Source organism: Ambystoma mexicanum, chromosome 3q (genome assembly GCF_040938575.1).
Source record: "Ambystoma mexicanum isolate Mex_15411 chromosome 3q, UKY_AmexF1_1, whole genome shotgun sequence".
In the NCBI taxonomy this organism is placed as follows: Eukaryota; Metazoa; Chordata; class Amphibia; order Caudata; family Ambystomatidae; genus Ambystoma; species Ambystoma mexicanum.
Window position 1 is genome coordinate 1,048,901,029 of NC_090926.1, and position 27,808 is coordinate 1,048,928,836.

The 27,808-nt window shown below is 46.7% G+C and overlaps 1 protein-coding gene across 1 annotated transcript in view; it reads left to right on the plus strand.

The window, feature by feature from the left end:
• Window positions 1-27,808, plus strand: part of DNAH17 (dynein axonemal heavy chain 17) — an 8,024,690-nt gene that overhangs the window by 5,442,611 nt on the left and 2,554,271 nt on the right. The window contains exon 53 of the mRNA XM_069655242.1: window positions 1,745-1,936. Within this exon, the coding sequence (XP_069511343.1) occupies window positions 1,745-1,936 (192 nt within the window). The remainder of the gene's footprint in view (window positions 1-1,744; window positions 1,937-27,808) is intronic.

Consider the following 27,808-nt stretch of genomic DNA (forward strand, 5'->3'; position numbering starts at 1 on the left):
ACTGCGGAGGAACCATCGTATTTCAAACTTCCTCTAGTGATACAATTTCTCAAGGGATTAACTAATGTTTATCCTCCAAAGCCATTCCAGGTTCCCTTATGGGACTTAAATTTAGTCTTAAACTTCCTAATGGGCACTCCATTCGAACCACTTCACTCTTGTTTGCTGAGATTTCTCACGCTTAAAACTGTCCTATTGGTAGCACTAACATCTGCTAGGAGGGTGAGCGAGCTACAAGCGCTCTCCTGTAAAACCCCACATACAATTTTCCACAAGGACAAAGTTATCCTACAGGTGAAGCCTAATTTCCTCCCAAAGGTGGTTTCTGAATTTCATATTACCCAGAAAATTACCTTACCTTGGTTCTACCCTCCTCCCCATCCGGGGAAAGGGGAGGAAAGGCTACATAGGATGCACCCAAGGCAAGCTCTCAGCTTTTACATCAGCAGAATGGCTAGGATCAGGCAAGCAGACCAACTGTTTGTAGGATACTCAGGTCACAAGTTGGGACTACCCATAAAAAAACAAACCATCTCCAGGTGGATTATTTTGGCCATTCTGGAATGTTACAAACTGGCAGGGAAAGAGCCACCCCAAAATCTCAGGGCTCATTCAACCAGGGGTATCGCAGCCTCTTCGGCTCTCCAAAGAGGGGTACCGGTCCGAGACATATGTGTGGCTGCCACATGGTCATCCGCACATACATTCACAAAATTGTACAATCTGGATTCCTCCACTAGTCAAGAGACCAGATTTGGCAAGGCCGTATTACATTCGGTCCATCCCTAAAGGGATACATAACATCCTCACTCCCACCTCCAATTACATGCCACTGCTATGGGAGTCTGTCAAAGATAAGGAATACATCGGAGGACACAATCCCTTCGAAGAACAAGTTACTTCTTACCTTGTAACGTTCTTTCGACGGGACGTTCCTCCGACGTATTCCTTATCACCCCTCCCATCCATCCCCGCAGTGATACTTCCCTTGTGGTTGCAGTTTACGCTCCTTCAAGATCAATAACAAATTCAGGCATGACTTTTCTTATGCTACAAAACGGAACTGAGCAACGGACGCAGCGCGTAGCTATTTATGGGCATGGTGACGTCGGCGCCGATACGGTGGCCGTCGAGGGATATCGACTCGGAGGACGTCGACGCGCAGCGCCCTCTACAGAAAAAATTTCCAAGGCCAGCAAGATGGAAACATATTATCAAAGATAAGGAATACGTCGGAGGAACATCCCGTCGAAAGAACGTTACAAGGTAAGAAGTAACTTGTTCTTTGATTTGACATAGACTGACTAGGACTGTGTTTTCTTTATTATTTGATGGTACAGACTACTCTCATCATAGCTATATGGCAACATAGAAGTTTTTCCGAACCCCAAGAATCTAATACTTGTGATACCATGCCTCCGTTACTGTCTCCACTCCCCCCCCCAGGCATACTGCGCATGCACACATATATGTGTATTTTTTAAAAGGAATATGAATTTGGCTGACCGATTTTATCTTCACATTCAGTACGGTGTAAGTGCTAGGTATGTGCCTAAAATCTCCAAAATTGAAGCAGACTATTTTGCAATGTAGCTTCCTAAACGTGCTTTTGCTGGCTATATGGAAATTGCACTGCAGAAAGCGTGTTCTTCATTCTTCACAGCAATGATTTATGGTAATAAATGTCTTGAGGAATTTCCACCATGGTTGTATTCAAACTGCAGTTTCCTTTCCTTTTTTGTAGGTACTATTTGAAGATGCAGTGTGCCACATTTGTCGCATTAATCGTATCTTGGAATGCCCCCGCGGCAATGCCTTGCTGGTCGGTGTTGGGGGCAGTGGGAAGCAGAGCCTGTCCCGTCTCTCAGCTTATATTAGCGGCTTGGATGTTTTTCAGATCACACTTAGAAAAGGATATTCAATTGCTGATTTGAAGGTATGCCAATATTATATTGTTGTGAATTCAGTTTTGTGTTGGCTGCAAGGTTACATAATACACATTCCATGAGAAGTTGAACATGCTACAATAGAAATGGAGTGTGACTATAGAACCACTCAGTGGACTGTATGCAGATGAGAGAGCTACAATAATGGCATTAAACCTGTTTTCAATGGCACAAAATAATTTTACTGGTCTTATTTTCCTGGATCAGCTTACAACAATATCATGAGTTCTAAAAACATAATTAGTAGTGATATTATCATATTTCCAAAAGGTCCACAGCCAATTAATCTATCAGACATGGTCAGTGAACAACCTTTTATATATATATATATAATTTACACCTTTCTGGGTTGCTAAAAAAGACTGCCCACCAAATCAGTCTAATAAATCCTTAGGGGATACAAAAAAGGAAAAATGATTGAGTACTCTGGCATAAAACACAAGAAATATTAGTCAAAAGGATTCTGCGGAGTGTCTAAATTAGTTTTAAACCATTCCTATCACAAACTTTATAAGGTGTTGTCTGAATAACGAAAAAGAAAAGGACTTAGAAGAAATTCCTGTTATGTTTGAGTAGTAGATATATTTGTGCAGTTGTTTCAGTGTTTTTAACAATTTTGGGTACATGGTAATTGATGTGTTCGAAGGGATTGTGTCCTCCGACGTATTCCTGATCTTAGATATCTCCTTCCAGCTCTGCTGGCCTCGGAAATTTTTTTCTCTCTAGAGGGCGCTGCGCGTCGACGTCCTCCGAGTCGATGTCCCTCGACAGTCGCCGTGTCGACGTCATCCTGCCTATAAAGGCCGCGCGCAGCGTCCGTTGCTCAGTTCCGTTTTTCCGCGCTTACTCAGTGCCTCGGAATACCGTTGCTCAGTTCTTGTCAGATTAATCCTATTTACCTCGAGTCATTCGATCCGTACTCGATGGCTTCCTCGTCGGAACCGACAACTCCTCGATCCGGCTTCAAAAAATGCCGAGATTGTGGGAAAAAGATGTCGCTGACTGACCCTTACAGAGTTTGTCTGTGGTGTTTGGGAGCTGAACACCATTGTTCGGAATGCGAGGACTGTATGTCCATGACAGCTAAGGCCCTGAAGGAGCGTAGGGGGAAGCTGGAGAAAGGTAAGACTTTTAAAGCTTCTTCTTCGTCGACGAAGTCGAGACACTCGTCTCCTCGTCACCATTCGCGCTCCAGGTCTCGGAGTGGGTCTCATCACTCCTCGAGATCGAAGCACTCGAAGAGGAGACGTTGAAGATCCCCTTCTCCGTCTTCCTCTTCCTCTGTTTCGCCAAAAAGAATCCCTTGCCCCACGAAACATAGTTCCCGGGCTGAATGGGAGGAATTCCGCAAAAATATGATGAGCGTCTTCGAGAAAGCGGCCTCGACCCCCTCGAAGACTGCCGAGAGCGATGCTCTGGTCGAAAGACCCGAAGGTCAAAAACGCCGCGAGTCGCAGTACCCGGCGAAGGAAACCTCTCGAGCGCGTCTCGAACCCTCGAGTAGGACTATGACCTCCAAAGCTTCCTCGAAGGTTCCGTCGACACCGAGGTCGATGTCTTCGACGCCGTTGTCGAAGGGACCTTCGACACACGGGTCTGTCGACTCGACGCCAGCTTCGACACCGGCGTCGACGCCAAGAAAAGTCACGGTTACGACACACCCAGTGACTATCCCCAGGTCCTCGACGTCGATGGCTTCGAGATTGTCGAGTAGAATTCCAATTCTGTCGAGGTCTTCGAGGCCTCCGCCTTTGTTTTCGACGCCACGCTCGAAACCTTCGACGTCGGCGTCGACGACATCGACGTTTTCGAGGCCGATAATGACAAGTTCGGCACCCTCTGCCTTGGAAATGGGATTTACTCCCTTTATGAGTTCAGAACAATTGAGAACTATGTCCTCAATTTTGGAAGAGGGTGAATTGTCTGAACAGGAAGACACATTTGAGTTGCAGGGACCTGTAACCCCAATTAGAGAGGAATTTTCCTCTGAAGAATGCAGGTTAAAGGATCTTCATGATTCCTTACATGAGGCAAGTGGGTTAGACACTTCCCCTGAGATGGAGTTTGCTAGGCCAGACCCGGGGGAGCATGCTGAAACCCCCTATAGAGCCTTAATGGCCAGGATCACAGAGTTCATGGGGTGGTCTGCACCTTCACAATCTTTCCAACAAGATGACCTCACGGATATTCTTGACAAAGGCCCACAGGAGGATCCTGTGGTGCCTTTTCATAAAGCTCTTCAGAGGAAGATCATGACAAACTGGGAAACCCCAGATGTCGTACCAGCAGTAAATAAAAAACTGTCTACAAAATACAGGGTATCTTCTACAGACCCAGAGTTTTTGTCTAAACACCCATCCCCAGAAAGTCTGGTGGTACAGGCAGCATCCGCTACCAATGTCAAGACGGCTTATCCTACCGTCCCACAGGACAGGGACGATAAAAAATATGATGCTATGGCAAAGAAAGTCTTTTCAGCATGTAGCATGGCGTTAAAATCTGTTAATGCTACTTGCACCCTTGCTAGGTTCAGCCATACACTTTGGGAGTGTGCTTCTACAGCGGCTGACTGCATCCCGGAGGGAGAAGAAAGGGATGCGTTCCTGAATATTATACAGGACGGTAAAGACGCTATGTGCGAATCCCTCCAGACGGGCATTGATTCGGCTGACAGTATCAGCAGAGCAGTGGCGGCAAGTACATCAACCAGGAGATTCGCTTGGTTGAGAAATTCTGGTTTTGCCCCAGATGTGCAAGCCAGGCTCTTGAACATGCCATTCGATGGCTCTTCTTTGTTCGGGAAAAAGGCGGATGACAGTTTAGAGAAACTGCAAACTTCAAAAGCAGCAGCAAAATCCCTAGGAGCTGCAATCCGTCAGACTCCTTTTCGTCCCACAGGAACCTCTGCGAGGGGCAAGTCCTTTCGCTTCTACTCCGCATTTGAAAGAGGTAGAGGACGGCCGGCTCAAAGGGGACAAAGAAGAACTACCCGAGGTGGACGGGGTAGATATTCAAAAGCCACAGCAACAGCAGGTGCCTCTTTACCATCGGCATCTGCATCAGCCGCCCCAAAACCACTCTGAGGACTTCCCTCACAGGACACCTGTAGGAGGCAGGTTGACTCAACATCTGGCGGTATGGCAGGCTATCACGTCAGATGCTTGGGCATTGGAAACAGTTGCCCAAGGTTACTGCCTGCCTTTCCTACGTATACCTCAGAGTCATCCACCGGGGATCAACTCTCAGAAAGCTCCAGATCCGCTCCTCTTGCAGGAAATTTTGGACCTGCTAGAGAAAGGTGCAATAGAACCGGTACCTGTAGCGGAGAGGAACAAGGGCTGGTACTCCCCTTACTTTCTCATTCCAAAGAAAGACGGAGGACTGAGACCCATCTTGGACTTGCGAGAATTGAACAAATTCCTCAGAAAAGACAAATTCAAGATGGTCACTCTTTCTCAGATCCTCCAGGCCCTTCAGTTCCAGGACTGGTTGGGATCTCTGGACCTTCAGGACGCTTATTTCCATGTGCCTATCCATCTCAAACACAGGAAATACCTGAGGTTCGCAATTGGCAACTCTCACTATCAATTTCGAGTGCTGCCATTTGGGCTGACCTCCGCCCCGAGGGTCTTCACCAAGTTAATGTCGGTAGTGGCTGCAAGTCTAAGGAGGGAAGGGATTCACGTCTACCCCTATCTGGACGATTGGTTGATCAGGGCTGTTTCTTCGGAACAAGCTCAGATCCAGCTAAATCACGTGTGCCACTTCCTTCACAGACTGGGCTTCTCCCTCAATTTAAAGAAGTCACAAATGATACCATCGCAGAGACTCCAGTTCATAGGAGCGATCCTGGACACTTCCCTGGGAAAAGCCTCGCCACCAGAGGTGAGGGCTCAAGATATTCTACAGATGGTTACCAAGTTCCAACATGCCCAACGTCACCCAGCCTTCGACTTTTTGAGGTTGCTAGGCCTCATGGCATCCTGCATTTTCCTAGTGCCAGAGGCTCGCCTGAGAATGAGATCCCTCCAGTGGGCACTGAGGACTCAGTGGTCACAATTCTCAGGGAGAATGACAGATCTTCTTCAGGTTCCCGGCAGGGTGGCTCGAGACCTTCAGTGGTGGGCCTGTCAGGAGAACATTCTGAAAGGAGAACAGTTTTGGCAACCCTGGCCGGAGATAACAGTAGTCACGGATGCCTCACTCACGGGGTGGGGAGCCCACGCCAACGACTTGACCATCAGCGGTCGTTGGTCTCCATCGGAGTCCAGACTACATATCAACCTGTTAGAGCTGAGAGCCATCAGACTTGCGCTGAAGGCGTTCCTGCCAGCCGTACAAGGGAAGAACGTCCTGATAATGACGGACAACATGGTGGCCATGCATTACCTCAACAAAAGAGGAGGCGTAGGATCACTACCCCTATGCAGAGAGGCGATGCAGCTCTGATTTTGAGTAATCCAAGAAGGAATCTCTCTATCAGCAGTTCATCTAGCCGGAGAGAAGAACTTGACAGCGGACGCTCTGAGCAGGCAGAACACAGTCTCCCACGAGTGGGAGCTAGCTCAGGAAGTCCTTCAAGAGATCTTCGCCCTTTGGGGAACCCCTCAGGTAGATCTGTTCGCCACCAGCCTAAACAGGAAATGCGACCTGTTCTGCTCAAGGGAATTTCCCCCGAGAGGAGCTCTGGGAGACGCGTTCATAGTGGACTTGGAGTTTCCGCTTCTGTACGCGTTCCCACCGGTCCCTGTCATTCCTCAAATGATCAGGAGGTTGAGAAGATTCCGGCGAACCATGATCCTAATTGCCCCGGATTGGGCCAGGAGAACGTGGTACCCGGACCTTCTAGACTTGTCCATCTGCCCTCCAATTCGACTTCCACTCAGAGAGAACCTACTCTCACAGAAGGGAGGTCAGGTTCTCCATCCAGACATCCAAACCCTCAACCTTCACGCTTGGCTTCTGAAAGGCTGAGGTACAAGGATTGGGACCTCCCTGATGATGTTATGGAGGTGTTGCTTTCGGCAAGGAGGCCAGCAACAAAGTCTTTATACCGCTGCCGTTGGAACAGATTTTGCAGCTGGTGTAGAGAACAGAATATCGACCCTTTTTCATGTGGTACACCAATGGTTTTGTCCTTCCTACTATATTTGGCAAATTCAGGCCTTCAAGTTGGCACCATTAAGGGCTATCTCGCAGCGCTATCCATCTTTAAGCGTACTGCGGAAGAACCATCCTATTTCAAATTACCCTTGGTAATACAGTTTCTAAAGGGGTTAACCAATGTTTATCCCCCAAGGCCATTCCAAGTTCCCCTATGGGATTTAAACTTAGTACTAACTTTCCTGATGGGCACACCTTTCGAACCTCTCCATTCTTGTTCGTTAAGATTCTTTACCCTTAAAACTGTTTTATTAATAGCACTTACATCTGCTAGAAGGGTGAGCGAATTACAAGCTCTTTCTTGTAAACCCCCTCACACAATATTTCACAAAGACAAAGTTGTCCTGCAAGTGAAGCCTAATTTCCTCCCAAAGGTGGTTTCTGAATTCCATATCACTCAGAAGATTACCCTACCATCTTTCTATCCTCCTCCTCACCCGGGGAAAGAGGAAGAGAGGTTACACAGGCTAGACCCTAGGAGGGCTTTAAGTTTTTACATCAGTAGACTAGCCAGGATAAGACAGGCAGACCAGCTGTTTGTAGGTTACGCAGGTCACAAGCTGGGGTTACCAATAACTAAGCAGACCATTTCCAGATGGATCATTCTAGCCATTCTGGAATGTTATAAACTGGCAGGGAAAGAGCCCCCTCAAAACCTTAGGGCTCATTCGACCAGAGGTATTGCAGCTTCATCGGCCCTCAAAAGAGGCGTGCCGGTTAAAGACATCTGTGCGGCCGCTACATGGTCGTCTGTCCATACCTTTACACGTTTTTACAATTTGGATTCCTCCTCTAGTCAAGAGACTAGGTTTGGAAGGGCTGTACTGCATTCTATTCATCAATAGAAGACAGCGTGAAGTCAGTACTCCCTCCTCCTATAATAGAATACTGCTATGGGAGCCTATCTAAGATGAGGAATACGTCGGAGGACACAATCCCTTCGAAGAACAAGTTACTTCTTACCTTGTAACGTTCTTTCAACGGGATGTTCCTCCGACGTATTCCTCATCGACCCTCCCATCCATCCCCGCAGTTCTACTTCCCTTGTTGTTGCAGCTTACGCTCCTTCAGGGTGATTAGTTTAGTCCAGAAAGTATTATTGTGGGCTACAAAATGGAACTGAGCAACGGACGCTGCGCGCAGCCTTTATAGGCAGGATGACGTCGACGTCGATACGGTGGCTGTTGAGGGACATCGACTCGGAGGACGTCGACGCGCAGCGCCCTCTAGAGAGAAAAAATTTTCCGAGGCCAGCAGAGCTTGAAGGAGATATCTAAGATGAGGAATACGTCGGAGGAACATCCCGTCGAAAGAACGTTACAAGGTAAGAAGTAACTTGTTCTTTGCTTCTATTACACTCGTGGTGATTGGTAATAATTTTAACCTAAGGGTCGTGAGAGATAAACAGGAGAGGTCTAAGCGGTGAGGTGAACATATTCCGGAATGAAGATGTGTTGGCCCCCGGCATGATGGCTAGTGTTAAATATTGACCAGAGATAGGCCCAGCCAGATTTTATAACGTTTTTAGGTCCAGATATTTAGTGTGGAAATTCTAAAGTGACATGATATAAGGGAACCTATAAAACTTCCCCACTCATGCCTTTTACAAAAATCATGCAAGGTTTTTTTACAGAGAAATGCTGCTATTGCACGTGTCACTTTAAATTGAAGAAGTAAAGGCTGCTAATGCACTAAGCACTTTATTAGTTAAAGAATGTGGGAAATGTATTTACAAATTAGATTTTAAAATTATTTGTATCCATGTTTGCATATTTATATTTATATTTGGTAACCTTGAACACAAGTTATTGTTCATATTGCACTTGGCACTTTAATCTGAAGAGGGAAGGCAGAAACTGAAATGCACTAAGCATTCAATTGAAATGCACTAAGCATTCGAAGTATGCAAACATGGAGCAATATACCATATATGACACTATTTCGAAAGGTATACATTGCTGGTTGCACATGTCACTTTGATTCTTAACTCCACACTTGTCACTTTAGCCTATGGATGGGTAAATGAAAACTGACAAACGGACTTGATAAGTCCATGTTTAAACTAGATGTAACGGTACACAACCCATAATGTATGGGGGCCTTTTTGTTAAAACTAGAATAAATGCGGGAATGTTATTACGGATGAGAAGGAGGACATTAAGAAATACGTTCATTAGAACGCATAGCAAAATCACTTATAAAATACAGCAGATTGCAAAGTAATAGTGGCACCACAGAGTGTTTAATGGTAAACCCAACCATTCAAAGATGTCCGGGATGGGAATGAAATGTTTGCGTGGAAGGGCGAAATTAGTCCTTTCACGATTGCTGCATTCTGTGTACCTCTTCCACTCCCTCTCTCCTTCCCTCTCCCTACCTCCTCCCCCTGCCTGCCTGTCTCTCTCACGTTTTAAATGGCTTGGTAACAATGAGGCTAATTGTTGTGAGCAAGCGGCGAGTTGGCCGTGAAACGCGTGAACGCCTCGATACGAGGAGTGGTTGCACTTGGGAGGACCCGTTTATATTTTGGTCGTTTTTGCTTTCCATTGTGAAATGCTTTTCCATGGATTTTTAAATACGACGTGATTTTTTCCCTGTGAAACCAAATAAAGAACAGTTTTGATATTGAAACTAGCGGCTTGGATTCCGACTTCTTTGTAATGGTGAGGGGTCACCAAGATACTGTGGAGAGTGCAGCTTGAATCCTCTACCTAACAGGTAGAAAAAACTATATATATATATATACCTGGCCCGCGGTAGCGGCTGTGTAGTTATGGTTAAGTTGCAAAACCCATAGGAAGACCACCTTTTCGGGAGCTTATAACTTCAATCCCCCTGGAGGATTCCTCACCAAACTTTGCAAAAGAAGTATATGTTCCTCTCTGAATTCTGTCGGCAAGTTTGGTGAGGTTTCGTGCAGGGGGGACAAAGTTAAGGAGGAGTCCCACTTTTTTTTCTCCATAGACTTAATGGGGAAAAACTTTGCGCACGGCTACAGGCCAAACGGCTGGATGGATTTTAACCAAATTTGCGGCAGGAGCGTGGGTTTGGTGCAAAGAACTCAAATATATGCCTCAAAAAATTAATATCTGGGTCCGCTACGTGTACCCATTTCCCTGTTCGCTCCGTGGACAAAAATCTCATTGGCTTGCAGTACGCCATGAGGTTGGCGAACATTGGACGCGGCCGAAGGTTGACTGGAGGGAAGAGTGCTATGCGTCAAAGTATTTGGGAAATGCTGCCATGGTGTATTGGAGGATAGTGCCGCGCTGGGAGGGGTTGCAAAACATGGTTTACAGGATCGGGTGGGTGAAAGAGGGGTTGAAAAGGTTGGGGAAGTGAAAAGCAGAAAATATGATATATTTGTTTAGGTCAAAGAAGACGGTGGTGTGCGAGGGGTGTACGCGAGCAATGCGGCAATTGGCAGGTAGCTCCTCAGACGACAACCTTCTGTGGCAACTGCATGGACGCTCCATTGAGAACTCGGAGTGCATTGCAGAGGATGCAAAGAAATTGACAATGGGCCTCATTACGACCCTGGCGGAAATCGAAAAACGATGGCGGAAATGCAATACCGCCATCGAATAGCGCTCGGTGCGATTATGACCCGTCACCGCAAAGTACGATGCCATTAGCGACACCGTAGTGAACGCCAACGCTAACTGCACCAAGTACGCGCGCGCGCGCCATGCCAAACCGTAATTACCACCATGGCGCAACGGTACGCGAATTCTGACCCTAGCGGACATGCACCTAACGCCATCAAGCACGGCGGAAAGTACCATTCCGCCATGGTGAGAAGTCCGGCATCGCGAACCAACCGTAAACGGCCCCACTGAGTGCCTGTACACCGCTCCCTGGCCACATTGTACAACTCCCCGTAGGTGCAATGAAGTCACACAATGCAACCAGTGAAATGTACTAGTCATCCATGCCTGCCAACGAACAAATGAATCTCAAGAGGGGCCAATGGGAGCTGCAGGGCACAGATGGCACGAATACAGAAGCCATACAAATGGACATGACCTCAGTCTCCCACCAAGAAACGCGCGCAAACACAGGCACCTGTGACCAGCAATATTCCGATAATCACATCATTCCACCAATCCAACTGGCTGACCGGCATCTGTTACACAAAAGCTAATCCCCCGCCCCTGAGCATGACATCATCAAAACAGTCATATTGGCAGCCCTTATCCCTGACCTCACTGGGCTTCGTAGTCAAACGCGCCCAGCACAGTACCACGCAACTATACTCCGAAGCTGGAACCCAATGCAGATCTCCTCACAATACATCGCTCCCCAAATAGGAATATGCCACATCACTTGCAAAGAAGAACGCTACACGGTTCATATCAGAATAGAAATTTAATGCACAACAAATTCACCAAGCCCATACAGCCATTAGGCCATGAACTCCAAAACACATTTCACCATTGTGGGCTGCATCCGCAACAAATGACCAGCTACTTCTTGTGTGACGCCCTGTTCCTTCATGGTACACAGGGCTACATTCTTGTACGAAAAGGCAACATGGAAGCGCCTAGAACCGCAGGGCCGTCCCAATAGGGAGGCACTAGTCCAGCTGAAAGGCCGAAATGTTGCTCCTAGCCACTAGTACTGCGTAAGGGCATGTGGCCCATTGGCGATCGTCCCATAAGATCGTAATGCTGCTCCACTGATTAACACGAAGCAGCAGGTGTCGGGAGTAAAATCCATCTGCAGGAGTGGCATACAGATGGCAGTGGCAAAAGGGGAGGAGATGCCTGTCAACCAAATGAAATGAAAAAGAATAGAATAGTATGGCCATCAGAACTACATTTGAATTACTCACTTCAATGATCACACCAAATCCACAGCCATATGCATGCTAGCCCACTCCAAAGGATCACCACCACCCAAAAACCACTTGCGAATCATAACTATCTATATCGAGGTGAAAACACCATCACAAACGAGTGTACCTGTGCATGCGTCTGTTAAGACAGAATCCATCAGATGGGATTGTAACGTGCATAGACACAAGTGTCTGAAGGCGCGTCGAGACAGGGAGGGCTCAACAAGGCCAGATAGACGATGGTCCCACTATGGCAGCCCTGCATCACATAGCGCAGGGGAGGCGGATAGATACCAAGAAGCCCTGTACATGGCAAACTCTGTATCAAATCATCTGTCCATGCATCCATACATCATTCCCTCATCCCGTAATGAAAACGCCTGTTTCCATACTCACATAACATGTGAAATTTCCCCAGCCCGTAATTCCAGTGTTGTGAAGTAACATGTATTTGGGAACGTCCGGCCTCATCGCCCACTTCGCTATTGCGCATCCCAAACTATTCATATCAATCATTGCATCCTCGCCATGGCCCCTGTCCCAAGGACATTGAACAATAGAACGTTATATTTGCAGTCAGACCTGTGGGCATCTCCTCGCCGCTAGCTGAAAACCGAAAGCGCCGCCCTTCGAATTCCTCATTTGCAACATCACGTCGAAAAGGCATCTGTGGCCGCTTGAAATCACAAATTAATCCATCTAGTGCGGCTGTGTGTGAAAATGGCAACTGCCTTCACTCACAAATGGGACGCCCCGGCCGTCGGTGAACCTCGGTACAGTGTTGCATGAGGGTCCACCGTTACTCGAGTACTACGTTCCACTGACCCTTCACAAGTCTGTTCGCGACTGCAAAGATAGTATGTGAAACAATGGGACCATAGCCGAATGAACATATCAACCAATGTTACACTGCCATCGGGTACAAATACATGATTGTAATAGCAAGATGCCATTCGTCGAATTGCAGCGTTGTGTGCGGGACGTGCTCGCCCAAAGGGGAGAGCAGCTTGCACAGGTGGAATGAATCACCACAGGTGGAGGCCATACAGCCTGAAAACACATAAATTGCACACCCAGTCTCCTCCCACAACCACACCCACTCTGAAATGCTACCGCCAGGACTAGCTATGTTGGCCCTGGGGGACCTGATAGCACTGCAAGTACTCCAACTTCAAGAAGAAGACGAACACCAACTACAACCGGCCGCACGGAGGAGACGCAGGAGGAGGAGGAGGGCAAGGCAGGGCCAGCAAGGGCCGCCAGCACAGCCACTACCACCACGCAGGCAGCCCCCAATCCCACGCCTCCGAGCACATCCGTTCAACCTCACGGATGAGCAGATCCACACCCTCTACCGTTTGGACCGGGACACCATAACCGCCATTGTGGACATGACACAGGCTGACCTTGTCAGCATGATAGATAGCCCAACCGCCATCCCACCCCTACTGAAGGTGGTGTCTGTACTCCACTTCCTGGCCACAGGCACCTACCAGCACACAGTCGGACAGTTGCATGGCATATCACAGCCACTGTTCTCACGGACACTATTGCAAGTGCTCGATGCCCTCCTGCAGCACGCAGACGACTACATCTCTCTACCACGCTCGGAGCAGGAAATTACCAACACAAAAGTGGGATTCCATGCACTTGCCGGCATACCGGGTTGCATTGGTGCCATCGACTGCACCCATGTGGAATTGGTCGTCCCACATGCCATGGAGGCCCAGTACCGCAACCGAAAACAATTTCATTCTCTGAATGTACAAATGGTGTGTGACTCCAACAGGATCATTACACATTGTTGTGCCCGATTCCCTGGATCAACCCATGATTCTATGGTCTTGAGGAACTCTACAATACCACGCTACATGGAGCGACACGCAGGGAACAGATCCTGGCTACTCGGTGAGTCTCATTTCATGCATGATGATGTGGGGTATGTGATGCGGCAATGACCTGGCAGGAAGGGGGGGGGTGCGTACGTAGCAATGGCATTCCTCAAAATTCCTTTATTGTCCACATACAGGTGATGCCGGGTATCCACTGAAGAGATGGCTCCTCACACCAGTCCGGAACCCACGGGACCAGCATGAGGAGGACTACAACCATGCCCACTCACGTACCCGTGTAGTCATAGAACAGGCATTCGGCCTACTGAAGACTCGTTTCCGCTGCCTCAGCAGGTCTGGCGGGGCACTCCTGTACCGCCATGTGAAGGTTGCAAAGATGGTGATGGCATGTGTCATGCTACACAACATGTGCGTACGTAGAAATGTGCCCATGCCCCCTGACGCAGAACTGCAAGCACCTGAAGATGGTCATGATGAGGGTGGGGATGTGGCAGCACCTCAAGGAGTCTGCGAGGCACAGGAGGGCCGTGACATTCGTCAGCATCTCATAGATGCATGCTTCTAGCACTCACGCCTGGTGGCTGATACATGGACACGGGACTCGTGGCACTGTGTGTGTCTGGAACATGCACAATATGGACTGTACGCCTATAAGGGCCTCGTACACAAAGATCAATGTCCACACATCTCATTGGATGATCGTGCATTGTTTATGGCATATGTGATATCATGTTAAACACCCTATCGACCCGCCACCCAAGTGAGCCCAACACACCCCCTCCACCCTCCTACCTCCCCCCCGAACACCAGTGTCCAAAGATGCTCATTGTCAGTGGGCTGTCGCTATTGCAAGCCCCCTCTGCGGGTATCAGGGGCACCCCTGCCTGTGGAGCGCAGGTTCCTCCCAGATCTACGTTGGGGGCTGCCCTGGACGGAACTTGCAACGGATGATGTCTCTGCCTGCTCACGTCCATGCATGTCCCTAAGGGTTTGTGAGAGCTCAGTGAGCACACGGCGCACTGCGGCAAGTTCGGCACATACGTCTTTGGACGTCGCATGCAGTTCCCCCCTCAGGCTCTCGGTGCTTCTCTCCATTTGTACTCTCAGGCTCTCGGTGCTACTCTCCATTTGTGCCCTTAGTGTCTCTGTACTTCTCTCCATTTCTGCCCTAAGTGTCTCAGTTGATGTTTCTATGTCTGCCTTAGTGCCCCCACATTCATCGGCATGGTCCTTGAGGAGCGTGGCCAGTTGCTGCTGTTGCACGATTAACTGGTCGAGGGACTGTTGCCTCTGCTGGGCCATGGCCATTTGCGGTGGTGTCACAGAGTGGCTGTTCACCTCCTGTTGCCTTGCCACAGGGCTTGTGGGGGATGGCCAGTCGTCGTCTTGTGGGTGCCCCTGCGTGGTATCCTCATGGTGTACGGGATGGAACAGACAGGGGGATTGGGACAGGTCATGGATGGATCTGACTTCGACATCCCCGTTTTCTGTGTCGGAGCATGCTGCCATTAATGCAGTGTCACCTATGGTGCTGCTGCCACCAGAAGCAGTGCCTACTGTGGCATCCATTGGGGGGACCTGTGGTGGTGGTGTTGTGGGCATGCTGGCTGCTGGGGTGCCTGTTGGAGTTCCCTCCTCTGTGCTGCCACTTGATTTGTGCTGCTTCCGTGTCTTGATGCGTGCAGCTGAGGTGGAGGGTCTTTGGCCGTTGGTCTTGGCCCTCTTTGCAGGTGTGCTGGTAGGGGTGTCCTGGAGCTCGTCGTTTGGATCGGACCCTGTGGTGGAGTAAAGGAGGGCGAGCGTTATTAATGGGTCTGTGGGAATTGGAATGGCAATGTATCACATGCATTGGGGTGGTACCTGAGGGTGATTTGGGTCGGGGCCTTGGAGGTGGTTTCATTTGTGTGTGGAGTGAGGGTGCAGTTGTTTGGCAGCCTGCAGTTAGGGTGTGCCTGCTGCACGTGTAGAGGGTGTTTTTAGGATTTTTAATTATTTATGTATTTGATGTGAGTTTGAAAGTGTGCTATCAGGCCTATGTATGTGGACATTCTCCTGGACATGTGTTACTGTTGCACTATGTGGGCACGTGGTACTTCATATGATTGGACATTGTGGTTTTGGCATTGTTTTATTTGGGACACCTACCTGATTCTTCGGATGTCTGCACTCCTTTCTCCATCCCTCCGACTCCCTCTATGCTCTCCATTCCAATGGTGGAGGCACAGATTTCTTCCCAGGGGGTCAACTTGATGGGTGATTCCGATCCTCCCCCGGTAGCTGTGGCAATGTTGCGGTTGGCAGAAAGTATGCTACGGACGCGTATCCGCAGGTCGTCCCATCGCTTTCTGCATTGCTGTGGGTTGCGCGGTGCGGTCCCCACCGCACTTACCCGCTGTGCCACCAGGGCCCATATGGCCTTCTTGTTCGCAAGTGCCGTCCTGGTCATTTGCGTGGAGAAGACGGCGGCAGCATTCTCCTGGAGGGTCTCTGTGAGCACGGTGAGTTCCTCACGGGAGAAGTGGACCTGCCGCTTGCGGTCGCACGCTTTCTTCGCTACTTTTCCCGTTTTTCTTGGTTTCACTAGGGTGGATGACGGGTTGGGATGTGTCTCAGGGTAGTATTTTTAATGGTTGTGTGGAATTTGTGGTTTTATAGGTGTACGGCGTGATGTTTCCCGTTCCGGGACCATGCTTTTACTTCCGTTTCCGTATATTTACGGTGACCGTACTTTCCGGTTGGCGCTCACTGCGGTGTCCGCTGAGATGGGTGGCGGTATTGCACCTAGGGCGCCGTACGGCGGCGGTGTGGGCCGTTTTGGGGTCATTTCCGCCATCGCGGACTTTGCACTTCCGCCATGGCGTGGTGCTCGTGCCCGATGGGTCGGAATGAGCCGCACTTTGCTCCATCGTGCAATGGCGGAAACGCTATTTACGCTATGGCGGTCCGGTCGGTTGATTTCCGCCAGGGTCGTAATGAGGGCCAATGTGTTTTGCTGTTGCTTAGGGGTGCCGGTGCTTATGTCGACTTTGTGGGTTTGCATTGTGTTATAGCGGTGTGTTGGGCTGTCGGTTGCTGTGGTACGTTTGTGAAGTATGGTATGTGGCCAAATGTTACCATGCCTGCCTGCATTGCCTTGTAGTGGTTGTGGGCAAGGCCTAGGCTTTTGGGTGCATTGGCAGAGGCCGTAGGTCTTTGCATGTACCCAAGAGTCTAGGGCTTGGCCACAGCCTTGCTTCAGGGAGGGCAGTAAGACATTGCACATGGAAGGATTTTTTTACCATCACAGTTTCGCAAAATGGACCTTTTACTCAGCTACTCACATATACTTCATTGAGGGGTAGCTGCATAGGTACTATAATTTTTTGGTGAGTGCATGCAAACTCCATTGGGGATGGGGAGTGCATTGGAGACAATATGAGAATATTTCCAGTCAGTGTACTATGTTGTTTTGTGCCTGCAAAGCCCCTACTGCCGTGTTTATGGCTGGGGCTCTTGGACCTAACAGTTTGGCCACTGGTTGGAAGTAGGTTTCAGAATGTTGCCTTGGTTGGATCTGTTACTGTACCCATGCATACCTGTAGTCAGGAAAGCTACGTGGCCACATGTTCCCATGCATGGCTCTATTGCCTTCTAATGGGTGTGTCCAAGGACTAGGCTCTTGTGTGCATGAGCGGAGGCCATAGGCCTCTGCACGTACCCAAGAGCCTAGGCCTTGGCCACAATCCCTGCAACACAATGCAGCCATGTATGGGACCATTGTGATGATGGTATGTGGATTGCAGCACACATATGTATAAAGAGTGCATTCCCTTTGCTTTAGCTCATTTGGATAAATTATTATAACCATACCGTCTGACATCCCACAGACTTTTAAATATGTAAGATACTCATGTTTGCGGATTCATTGTGGAGGACATGTTAGACTTGTTACAGCTACAGTGATAAAACATGCCACAATTTGACCTTGGAATGGTGTGCCCGTGAAGAGAGCCTTGATTCAAGGAGTGCAGTAAAACATTGGAAAATGCATGGGAGCACTGTGATAATGGTATCTCGATTGCACACATATGTATACAGAGTGCATTTCATTTTTCCTTCGAACTTCGGTACGTTATTATAACCATACCTTGTTCCATCCCACACACTTTTAAATATGTGAATGTCCTAAGGTACTAGTCTTTGTAGAATCATTGTGGAGGACATGTTACATTTGCTGCAGCAGCATTGGTGAGATATGGCACCATATGCGTTTGGAATGGTGTGGCCGTAAACAGAGCCTTGCTTCAGGGAGTGTAGTAAGACATTTGGAATTGAAAGGATTTTTCTCCCGTCACACTTTTCCGACATGGACCATGTACGCAACTACTGACACATGTAAATCATTGAGGGTTAGCTGCACAGGCGACTACCTTCAAAGCCCATTGGGGATGGGGAGAGTATTGCAGATCATATCAGGATATTTCCATTCAGTATACTATGTTGTGTTGGGATGACAAATCCGTACTGCCTTGTGTACATGGCTAGGGCCCTTGGAACTAACAGTCTGGACACTGGTTGGAAGTAGGTTTCATAATGTTGCCTTCTTTGGATCAGGTCCTATACTGATATGTAACTCTAGCGCACACTCCTGGAAATATGCATATCTCCTGTGGGTGCTCACCACTACAGAATGGTTGTGGAGGACATTTTGCAGTTGGTATACCACCAGAGGTGGCGTGATGTGCCTGCACTTGCATACGGTGTACGCCATTAGACTTGTTGCCGATCCCGAACTGACATGCCAACATTTGTGTTTTGTATGGTGTTCCCCTGATAATACCCTGTGCTTTGAAAGTGAAGGAAGATATTGCGACATGATACGAGTTACCAAGCATTACACATTTAAAGTATGGATAATGTACAGACCAACCCACATACATTTGCACCGGACAAAATCATCGACGCTGTGAAGTCTCGGCATATACTATATATATCCCGCTATATACTGTATATATCCCACCATATACTACGGCTCCATTACTCCATCCAGAAATCCAAATCTCATTTACCCTTACAACTTACTGACATTTCCACCACCATCGACCTCGGACTATAGAATGCAAGATCCCTCTGCAACAAGATCATGGCAGTTCTGGACCTTTTTTTACACCTACATCTTCATTTTCGCTGCATAACTGAGACTTGGATTCACACATAAATGCAAAATAACATAACATAACATAACATAACTGTTGCTGCTTCTCTTACTACTTCTCTATCCTCTATCCTCTCTATCCTCTATCCTCTTTTGCACATGTTCCTCATGCCAATGGACGCGGCAGCGGTGTTGGTTTACTCTACAGTCCTAAATGCTCATCTATTCCATCACCTGTGTTCCATCAAATTCCTCATTTGAATTTATATATAAAATCTTCACTGCTCTTCATGCCATTTCTCTTCTCATTATCTACCACCCACCTGGCCGACTTGGCTCATTCTGCAAAGATATGGACCACCTTCTTGGTCACATCCTACCTAGTCCTACACCTCTTGTCTTGCTCAGAGACTTAAATCTTCATCTTTCCTCTACTCATCTAACATCCCTCTTCTTATCAATACTTGACTCTCACCTACGTTCCCCACTTCCCACTCCTCCTACTCATACCCCTGGTTCTACCCTCGACTTGATCTTCGCTTTATTGTTTACTGCCTCCTCCGTATCTACTCTCCCCATCTACCTTTCAGATCACACCCTAATCTCAGCTTCCTTGCTCCCGCCTATTCCCTCTAGCACCTCCTCCCTCTCCTCTACCAAGACTTTCTACAGGCATGATCTATGCAATTTTAACTCCTCGCTCTTCCATGAGACCTGAATCTTCACTCTCACACTCCTCCTCGTTCTCTGCAGATGAAGCTGCGTCCACTCTCTTTTCATGTGTCACATCTAGACTTGATCCACTTTACCCTCTTTCTTCCTTTCAGCCCACTCACAAACCTGCCCAACCCTGGCTCTCTCCTCATTTCTCTTCAATGCGCCGCCGCATTTGCCGTCTTGAAAGGCGCTGGCATCAACACCATTCTCCTACTAACCATGCAACCTATTTCTCTTATCACGTCCTATACGATAACTGTATTAATACTGCCAAACGTACCTACTCCTCTGACCTTCTTCACAGTCAATCCACTTATCCTCGACGTCTCTTCCAAATCCTAACCAGACTTCTCTCTCCTCCTACATCTGACCCGTCCATCAACTCATCCCTATCAGCATCTGACTGTGCTAATGTTTTCTCTTCCACAGTACACTCCCTATGCCAGGACATACTATCTTCACCTTCCTATATCCCCCCCTATCCTTCCCTACCCCCTCCATCACTGTCTCTACCTTTCCTCCAGTAACACAGTCTGAGATGGCCCTCCTCCTGGCCAAAGCTCACCCTACAGCAGACCCCACTGACCCCATCCCCTCTTCACTTATCCCCAAAGTCTTCCCATCTCTGGTAACCTTTCTCATTTCCTTCTTTAACATTTGTCTCACCACCTCTACCTTTCCTTCTGCCCTTAAACATGCAATTATCATACCTATCCTAAAGAAACCTTCAGCTAATCCCCTTCTTGCTTCTAATTTTCATCCTATATCCCCCTTACCTTTTCTATCCAAACTCCTTGAACGCCTTGTTTATTCACAAATCTCTTAATTTGTGTCTAGCCCAGCTCTCCTTCCTCCAACTCAGTCTGGTTTCCGCCACCACTATTTAACTGAAACAGCCCTTACCTACATACTCAATTATCTTCTCACTGCTCGCTACTAAACCAATTTCTCCTTCCCTGGCCTCTCTTGGCTGATTGCCCTTCTATTCTCAACTTTTTCTGTCTTGTATTCAAATGTCTCTATGGCCTTGCTCCTGACTACCTTGCATCTCTCCTTTCTTTTTACTCTCCATCTCACTCCCTCCGCTCTACTAATCTTTTTAGACTCAATGTCCCAGGTCCTCCTTGTGCCCAATCCTGTTTTTGCTAGTTCCAGCTCCTAGCCCCTATTCACTGGAACATGCTTCCCCTGTCTCTTCGCTCCATTACTTCCTATCTTCTGTTCTGTTCCTCTCTAAAACCCCACCTGCTACAGTTCTCTAATTGATTTAATCTGCCTTGAACACTGATTAATTTACTCTTATGAACGCTAATTGATTGTTACTGTTTATAAAGACTGATTGACTGATTACTCCCAGGAATGCTAATTGATTGTTACTATTTAGGAACACAGTTTGAATGTTACTGTTTATGAACACTAATTTGCATTCTGATTCATTATATTGTTGAATGTCCTATGTAAAACACTTTGGACAAAGGGCTATATAAAACACAATAAATACAATACAATACAATACAATATGAGGGAAGGCAGGCCATCTGACTGTTACCTTTCTTTTGCATACTTGTTGAGATGGCCAATGAACGCGGCTGGCGTTGCTATTGTGTGCAATTGTAATGTGTACATCACTTCCATTACCTATACGCGTGGCCGGCATACACAATCGCAACTGTCAATGGCATAGCTGACTTAAGTTGTGGAGAGTTGTTGCTCACGGCGTGCACTCCAGGTATTTTCATTCCATGTGTGCCAAGCGTAGCGCACTAGTGTCATGTGATCACCTAGCACCGGAAAGGAACAACATAAACAAAAGCAAAAGCAGACAAACACATTGCTTATGGTAATCTTGCAATGATTGGTCCACCACCCGTCTGTTGGAAGGTGGAAGTTGTGGCACGCGCAGTAAGGTGCAAGGTATCTAAGAAGAAAGAGGAATAAGAATAGATGTAAGTAGCCGTTATTAGTGGCAGCGTACAGGACAAAAGTTTGTGGGAAGGATGTCGTAATAGGTGGCTGCCTCATGGACCATTTACTGTGTGTTATTGAGTAGCGTCATATTTTCTTTTAAATTATTTTTATTGATTTTCAACATACAAATGCATAACATACAACAATAAATAACAATTCATTCTCCTTCACAATTCATTCCCTCTTCATTTCACATTAACTCTTTGATATCATAAATTGATCTAGTATTCCTGAATTCATTATTCAACGATAATTCACTCAAAGGAAGGTTAACTGAAAGGCCGAAACGCCAAGGTGGGGGAATATAGCTAAAAGAAGGAATGAGAAGAAAAAAAAAACTTAGATCAGTTCGACAAGCCATCAATTCATAGAGTCAGCATCAAGTATCAGGGATTCATAAAGTGCTTCATAAGTTGCGGTTGGAAGAACATGTGTTGTCTGTCTGAAACATAGTCTAGAAATGGGCTGTAGGTTTTTATACATTTCAGAAGCTTCCCTTCAAGCATGACTGTGAGTTTCTCCAGGCCCAGCCATTCCCACACATTTATCCACCAATATGCTATTTGCGGACCTTCGACCGTTTTCCAAAAACCGGCTCTTGTGATACGGGCTGTAATAAGTAGTTGTGAGATCAGATCCACCTTATGCCCTGTCATTGGGAAGGACCCATCTTGCGGCACGAAACCCAACCGCAACACTCTGTAATGTCATATGTTAACCCAATGCCTTTCTCTCTGTTTTGTAGGTGATACTGTGCTTGTATTGCTCCACACAAGAAAAATGTCTTTGAAACATTGCCACCAGATGCTCCTTTCATGTGTTTCCCTTTTAATTAAAATGACAGTGCTAGCGATTGTTGTTAGACCCACGGCACAATGTCTCTGTGGATGTCCAAAGAAAAAAATAAAAAAACAACCCTCATGGTGTTCCTTTCAGATTGCAGGAGAATGCAGGAGCTGGTTTGCTAAAAAATGCAACATTGCAATGTGAACTGTCGATTGTTTGAAAGGGCATAGTAAGGGTAAAACAGGGAATGTAGAGCTGCACGAGTGAGCATAAGGTGTGCTGTTTCACTGCAGGAATTGCGTTCCCTTTTCGTCTTGTCCTCTACGTCTGGATTTGTAGGACGTGGTGAGGAATGGCAACAAAACGAAGTACAATCACAGTTGCAATTTACGGGGAATGGTGGAGACATGCCACTGTAACAGCGCATGATTACTGCTGTCTCAAACCTCCATACAAAGCACAGAGAGAAAGTGTGCTGTAAAGTAAATTTATAATTATGCATGCAGAACTGCAGCTTAATACATTTTAATCGTAATACACATGTGATGTAAAGTTATACTTACATGACTTTGGCAAATTCCATGCTTGTATTGGGTGGGCAACAAATTGCAGTGTACGGCGTATGGAATCATTGCAGACTACCTTTGGGGCACATGGGCATACTTATCTATCCTTTTTTTCTACAATTCCATACAATGTCTACCCTTGAAGCTAATCACGCTTCCTGCTTAAGGCTGTTTTACAATGAGCAATTCTCCTGTTGAAGGACAGATATGTTAGGTTTCGCTTTGCAGAGATGATGCAGGAAAAAAAAGGATTGAGTCGGCAACATGTTTCGATTGTAGCATGCATTTCCGAATGTAGGTAGTGTCATTATGGTTAATGTTGTACGACGTATAAGTAGAGATGATGGTGCTGTACACATGCTGCACTGAATGAACAGATTGTAACATACATAACATGTGTTTTACAGTCCCTAAGGAACCTTTCTATTGGCAGTGTGTTACGAGGCAATGGTGGACAATGGCAGACTGTGAGTGCACTGCCTCACCATACGTAGGTGCCTGGACCTTCGTACGCAGTTTGGTGTCTTGCAGCATGAACATGTTTGGGGCTGTCATTGAACAAAGTAAAGGAATTACTGTGTTCATCCTTCAAACATTGTAACAAAGGCTGCCTGCAGTCACCATATAAGCTTGTCGCCTGAGGAGTTCCCCGCAAATTGGCGCAGTATGCAAGGATACACTCCCCCTCCCTTTCCATCCCATCATCCCACCACCACATGCCGGAACGCATGTTTTCCGGCCCCTTTCGGTGCCGTATTATCCTCGGCTACAGCATGGTGGCATTACCCAAACTTATGACGCACATTACGGTTCCCTCCAGCCAACCACCGAGCACGTTCAATGTCCGCCAACATCATGCCACATTCCAGCCTTTTGACTGCAGAGCGCACAGGTATATGGGACCGGGGAGCGGAGCCAGATATCACACATTTGTTTACATGTACATTTTACCTGCTTTTAAAAGAAGTACAGGACTAATCATCACCAAATTCACAAAGAAACGCTTTCTGGTCCAAGGCGCTGCTCCTGCCACAAATTTGGTGAACATCCGTCCAGCGGGTTGGCCTGTAGGTCTGCACAAAGTTTTTCTCCATTCAGTGTATGGAAAAAAAATGTTGGGGACCCTTCCCCATAACTTTGGCCCCCTCCACGAAATGTGAAATTCATAGTGCGCCATATAGTTTTTTTGCAAGGTTTTATACAAATTCGTCCAGGGAGAGCAAAATTATAAGCCACCCAAAAAGTGGTCCGGTCCGTGTAATGTGGAGGAAATCAATAAAAATGTATAAAATTCCTCTGCCAGCCCCTTGTCCACTTTCAACCCAGAAAGTAGTTCAGCCTTAAATAGCTGTAAAGGTTTGAACACTAATGGAACCTCAAAGCACCTGAAATGTGTCCGTTCCAGTGCTGAAACAATGCACTGCTTTGTCAAAGCACCTCACCTATCTGCTTCTGATCTGCAGATCTTCTGGTCTGCAGAACGGCCTGCTAGGTCAGCGTCACATTTGAACTGGCCATAAAATTTTCTCAGGCACCAATGAAACAGAGGCCCACAGTTGCAATGGCTCTTCTATCTTTTTTGTGCCAGACATTTTCATTCTCACGCAAGTGCCAGTTTTTGATAAAATGTGATGCAACTTGTGTAGTTTGCACAGTATTTACTCAGAAACAAGGGGCAACTACTAGCTACACGGCTACCGAAAAATCTAGCTATTTTTTCTGTAGGGGTTTGCAAACAAATAGAAAAAACTGTAAGTTTCCAAACCAATGCCAGAAAATATGTACATTTGTCAGTAGCTGCCTTTACAGTGCAAAGTCGCTAGGGGGCCGTAATTTCCCCTAAATGCAGGGAGAACGTCCACACGTCCACAAGTTTGCAGTACTGCCCACCACACCCAGATACCTGACTGACCAATCCGTTAGCCTTCACAGTCCCATTGCCATGCCTACCATCACTTCAACGATTCCTGTAGATCGTAAAACAAAATTCAATTTCCAATGGTGGTCAAAGAAATGCCATTAGCATGGAAAAAGGATGCATTTCTAGGATTAAGGATGTCATTGTCACAGTAGAACATCCCGGCTGCACACAAAAATTCAAACATGCTTCTGTTAATTAGACACCTTCCAACCTCTGGTTACGGACAAATTAAATTCAGATAATGCCATATTCTTCTTGGTGGTATACATGACCATGGCAGTGGGGAAAATCTGCTTCACTGCCTTGAGCAACTTCTTGAGTTGACGCAGCAAACGTCGACAAGGCACGTAACCCAAATGCAATGCCCCAGTGCACGATGACAAAGTGAACAGTAGCAAAAGTGGCCACATGTCTGCAAAGTGCAACTACAGTGCCGAAGCTGCACACATGCACACCCCACCACAATGCTCCACTTCTTTTGCAGCGCAAATTTCAGCAATGCCTCTTTCTAGGGCATACCTGTGCAGATCTTGCAGAAAGGCATCACCCACGAGCAACACAGTGAGTCTCGCAATCTATGCCATTCTCACTACACAGAGCAATGAAAAAAAGTATTACCCTCTTCCAGTGAGGCACACCCTCACTACCTGATTCGGTACTCCCCACATTTCCATTTGCACGCCCAGCATACTGACAAGTGCAGGCTGTGGCACGTGCTCTTCCCGTCCCCAACTACTGCAAGGACTGCACCCTAATAAAGCAGGGGCAGTGCTTCTTCCCTATCCACTACTATTTTGCCAGCACTGCCTCATAGGGTACTGTTACACACGCATCCGCCATTCACATCCAAGACCTCAGCAGCTAACAATATAATTTCTACGCAACACATAATTACCGTAAACCACACACAGTACAAGTCTAGTGTGATCGTAAAGCACCTGCAGTAGAAACTTCTGTAAAAGTATGCAAAATGTATGCATCCAGATTAATGCACATCGCCACCCACCAGCAGAGAGGACAGGTATGAATATATTGTATACAGTACTTTTGCTCATCTGGTATAAGTGCCTCTAAGCTACTCAGGAAACATTTCTCCCATCACCTACCATCAAATACCACTTGCAATGGTATGGCCTTTCAAATGTTTCATTTACCCATATAAACCATTGCAATATCCAAATAGTTAATCTCTTCTTTTCTTCTGGCAATTGTACAAGTGTTGTCCGCACTAACGTATCTCGTATAACGTTCATAAAATGGTTGCAGCAAAGGAGCACCTAATGCACCCTACCGATACAAACCAAACATTGCATGTATAAAAACAGGGTGCCTGCCACGTACCTTGCGTACTGCACACTAGCAATTGTAAATGTGGCTAAATGAAACGAACAGGTGAAATAAGTGCTCCACTCATGTGGAAAACATATATACACACAAAAGGTAATGAAATTTCACACACAAGAACATTTTCCTTTCCAAGCTGAACACCTTTCCGAATCTTTTTCTCACTCTTCTACAAGTAAAAGTAGCCCATTTGCAAAGTAAATACTCGTACAACAATGCACACACGTGCTAAACTGCACATCGTACAACACACTCACAAGTGAAGCTTTTGCCCCCTCACCAACAGTACTAATGCTGCCAGTTCCCATTCATATACAAAGCCATCCCATTACACATACACACTAAGTCTTCCTGCCAACACATCCCCTGACCCTTTTAAGTAGTGGAGTCTCCAAATGCACTCTACTGAGGCAGACTGCCATTAGAAAACATATTTTCTTACTATATTCTTTCACAGTTGCCGTAAGCACCTTTGTTCTGAAAGGCAGTGGTGTTTCATCTTGAAAATAAAACCCAGAGTAAACATCAATAAGTAACGGGCGGCACACCTCTATGAAGTCATTGCAGCTGTTCCTCGACCACCATATTAAAGGGAATGAAAAAGGACAAATGAATATACTACAAACTCTTAACTCCTGTCAAGTGCAGAAATACACAGGAGTACCAGTACTTAGTAAGATGCATTTCTGAACCATCTTGCAAAGGTACCTCCCACCATATGAAATTGGTAGCAACACACCATTGACAAGTCTACTAAGGAAACAGTACTCCAACTCAAACACAAAACTCCCTGGTCCATTTAAATTTTGCAACACAAGTCATGTACATTACTAAGCAAACGTAGCAATCAATAATGTATTACTCATGCCAGATTTGTTTGCAAACTTTTCTGTAAATGGCTCTCACCACTTGTGTTTACAAATGGTACTCCTGCACAGAAGTGCTGCAAACAATCCTACAAACAGTTGTAGAATCTCAAGTTTAAGACAGGAGTTGGACTACTGTGCTAGAATGGTAAGGCCATGTTAAACAGAGAAGGAGATGCACAGAACGTTCTCATGTAGTTAGTACCATACCATATTGTGTAGGCCTTGGAATTCCGATATTCGTTCCACCTTACATATACAATCACATAGACAATAGGTAATATGAATGCTTTCCTCATGTAATGCTGATGATAACAAAAATAACTGCACGCTTCCAACCTTCACACACTAACAGGTACCACTTGCCAACAAAACCTTCACACCAATGGCCATAATCTACCACACAGCCAACACAATCCGTTCAGTACTCTGTAAAGCAGACATTGGAAATCAAGTACAATCGGTAAAGGAGTTGTAAAGTAATGTGTTTCCTTTCGGAAACAAGAGGGTGTGAAATCTCCTTGCCGAAAGGCACTACAGTGCGTAACATGGCCATACCACCCACGTATGTGCAGCTATCGCGCACACACAGTCAGCCAACCAACACCGTTCAGTCAAAAGACTCTACACATAGAGATAGCTAATACGGGCCTTAAATGTACATTGATATACTGTAGCAGCTGTACATTCATTGCATCATGTGGAAG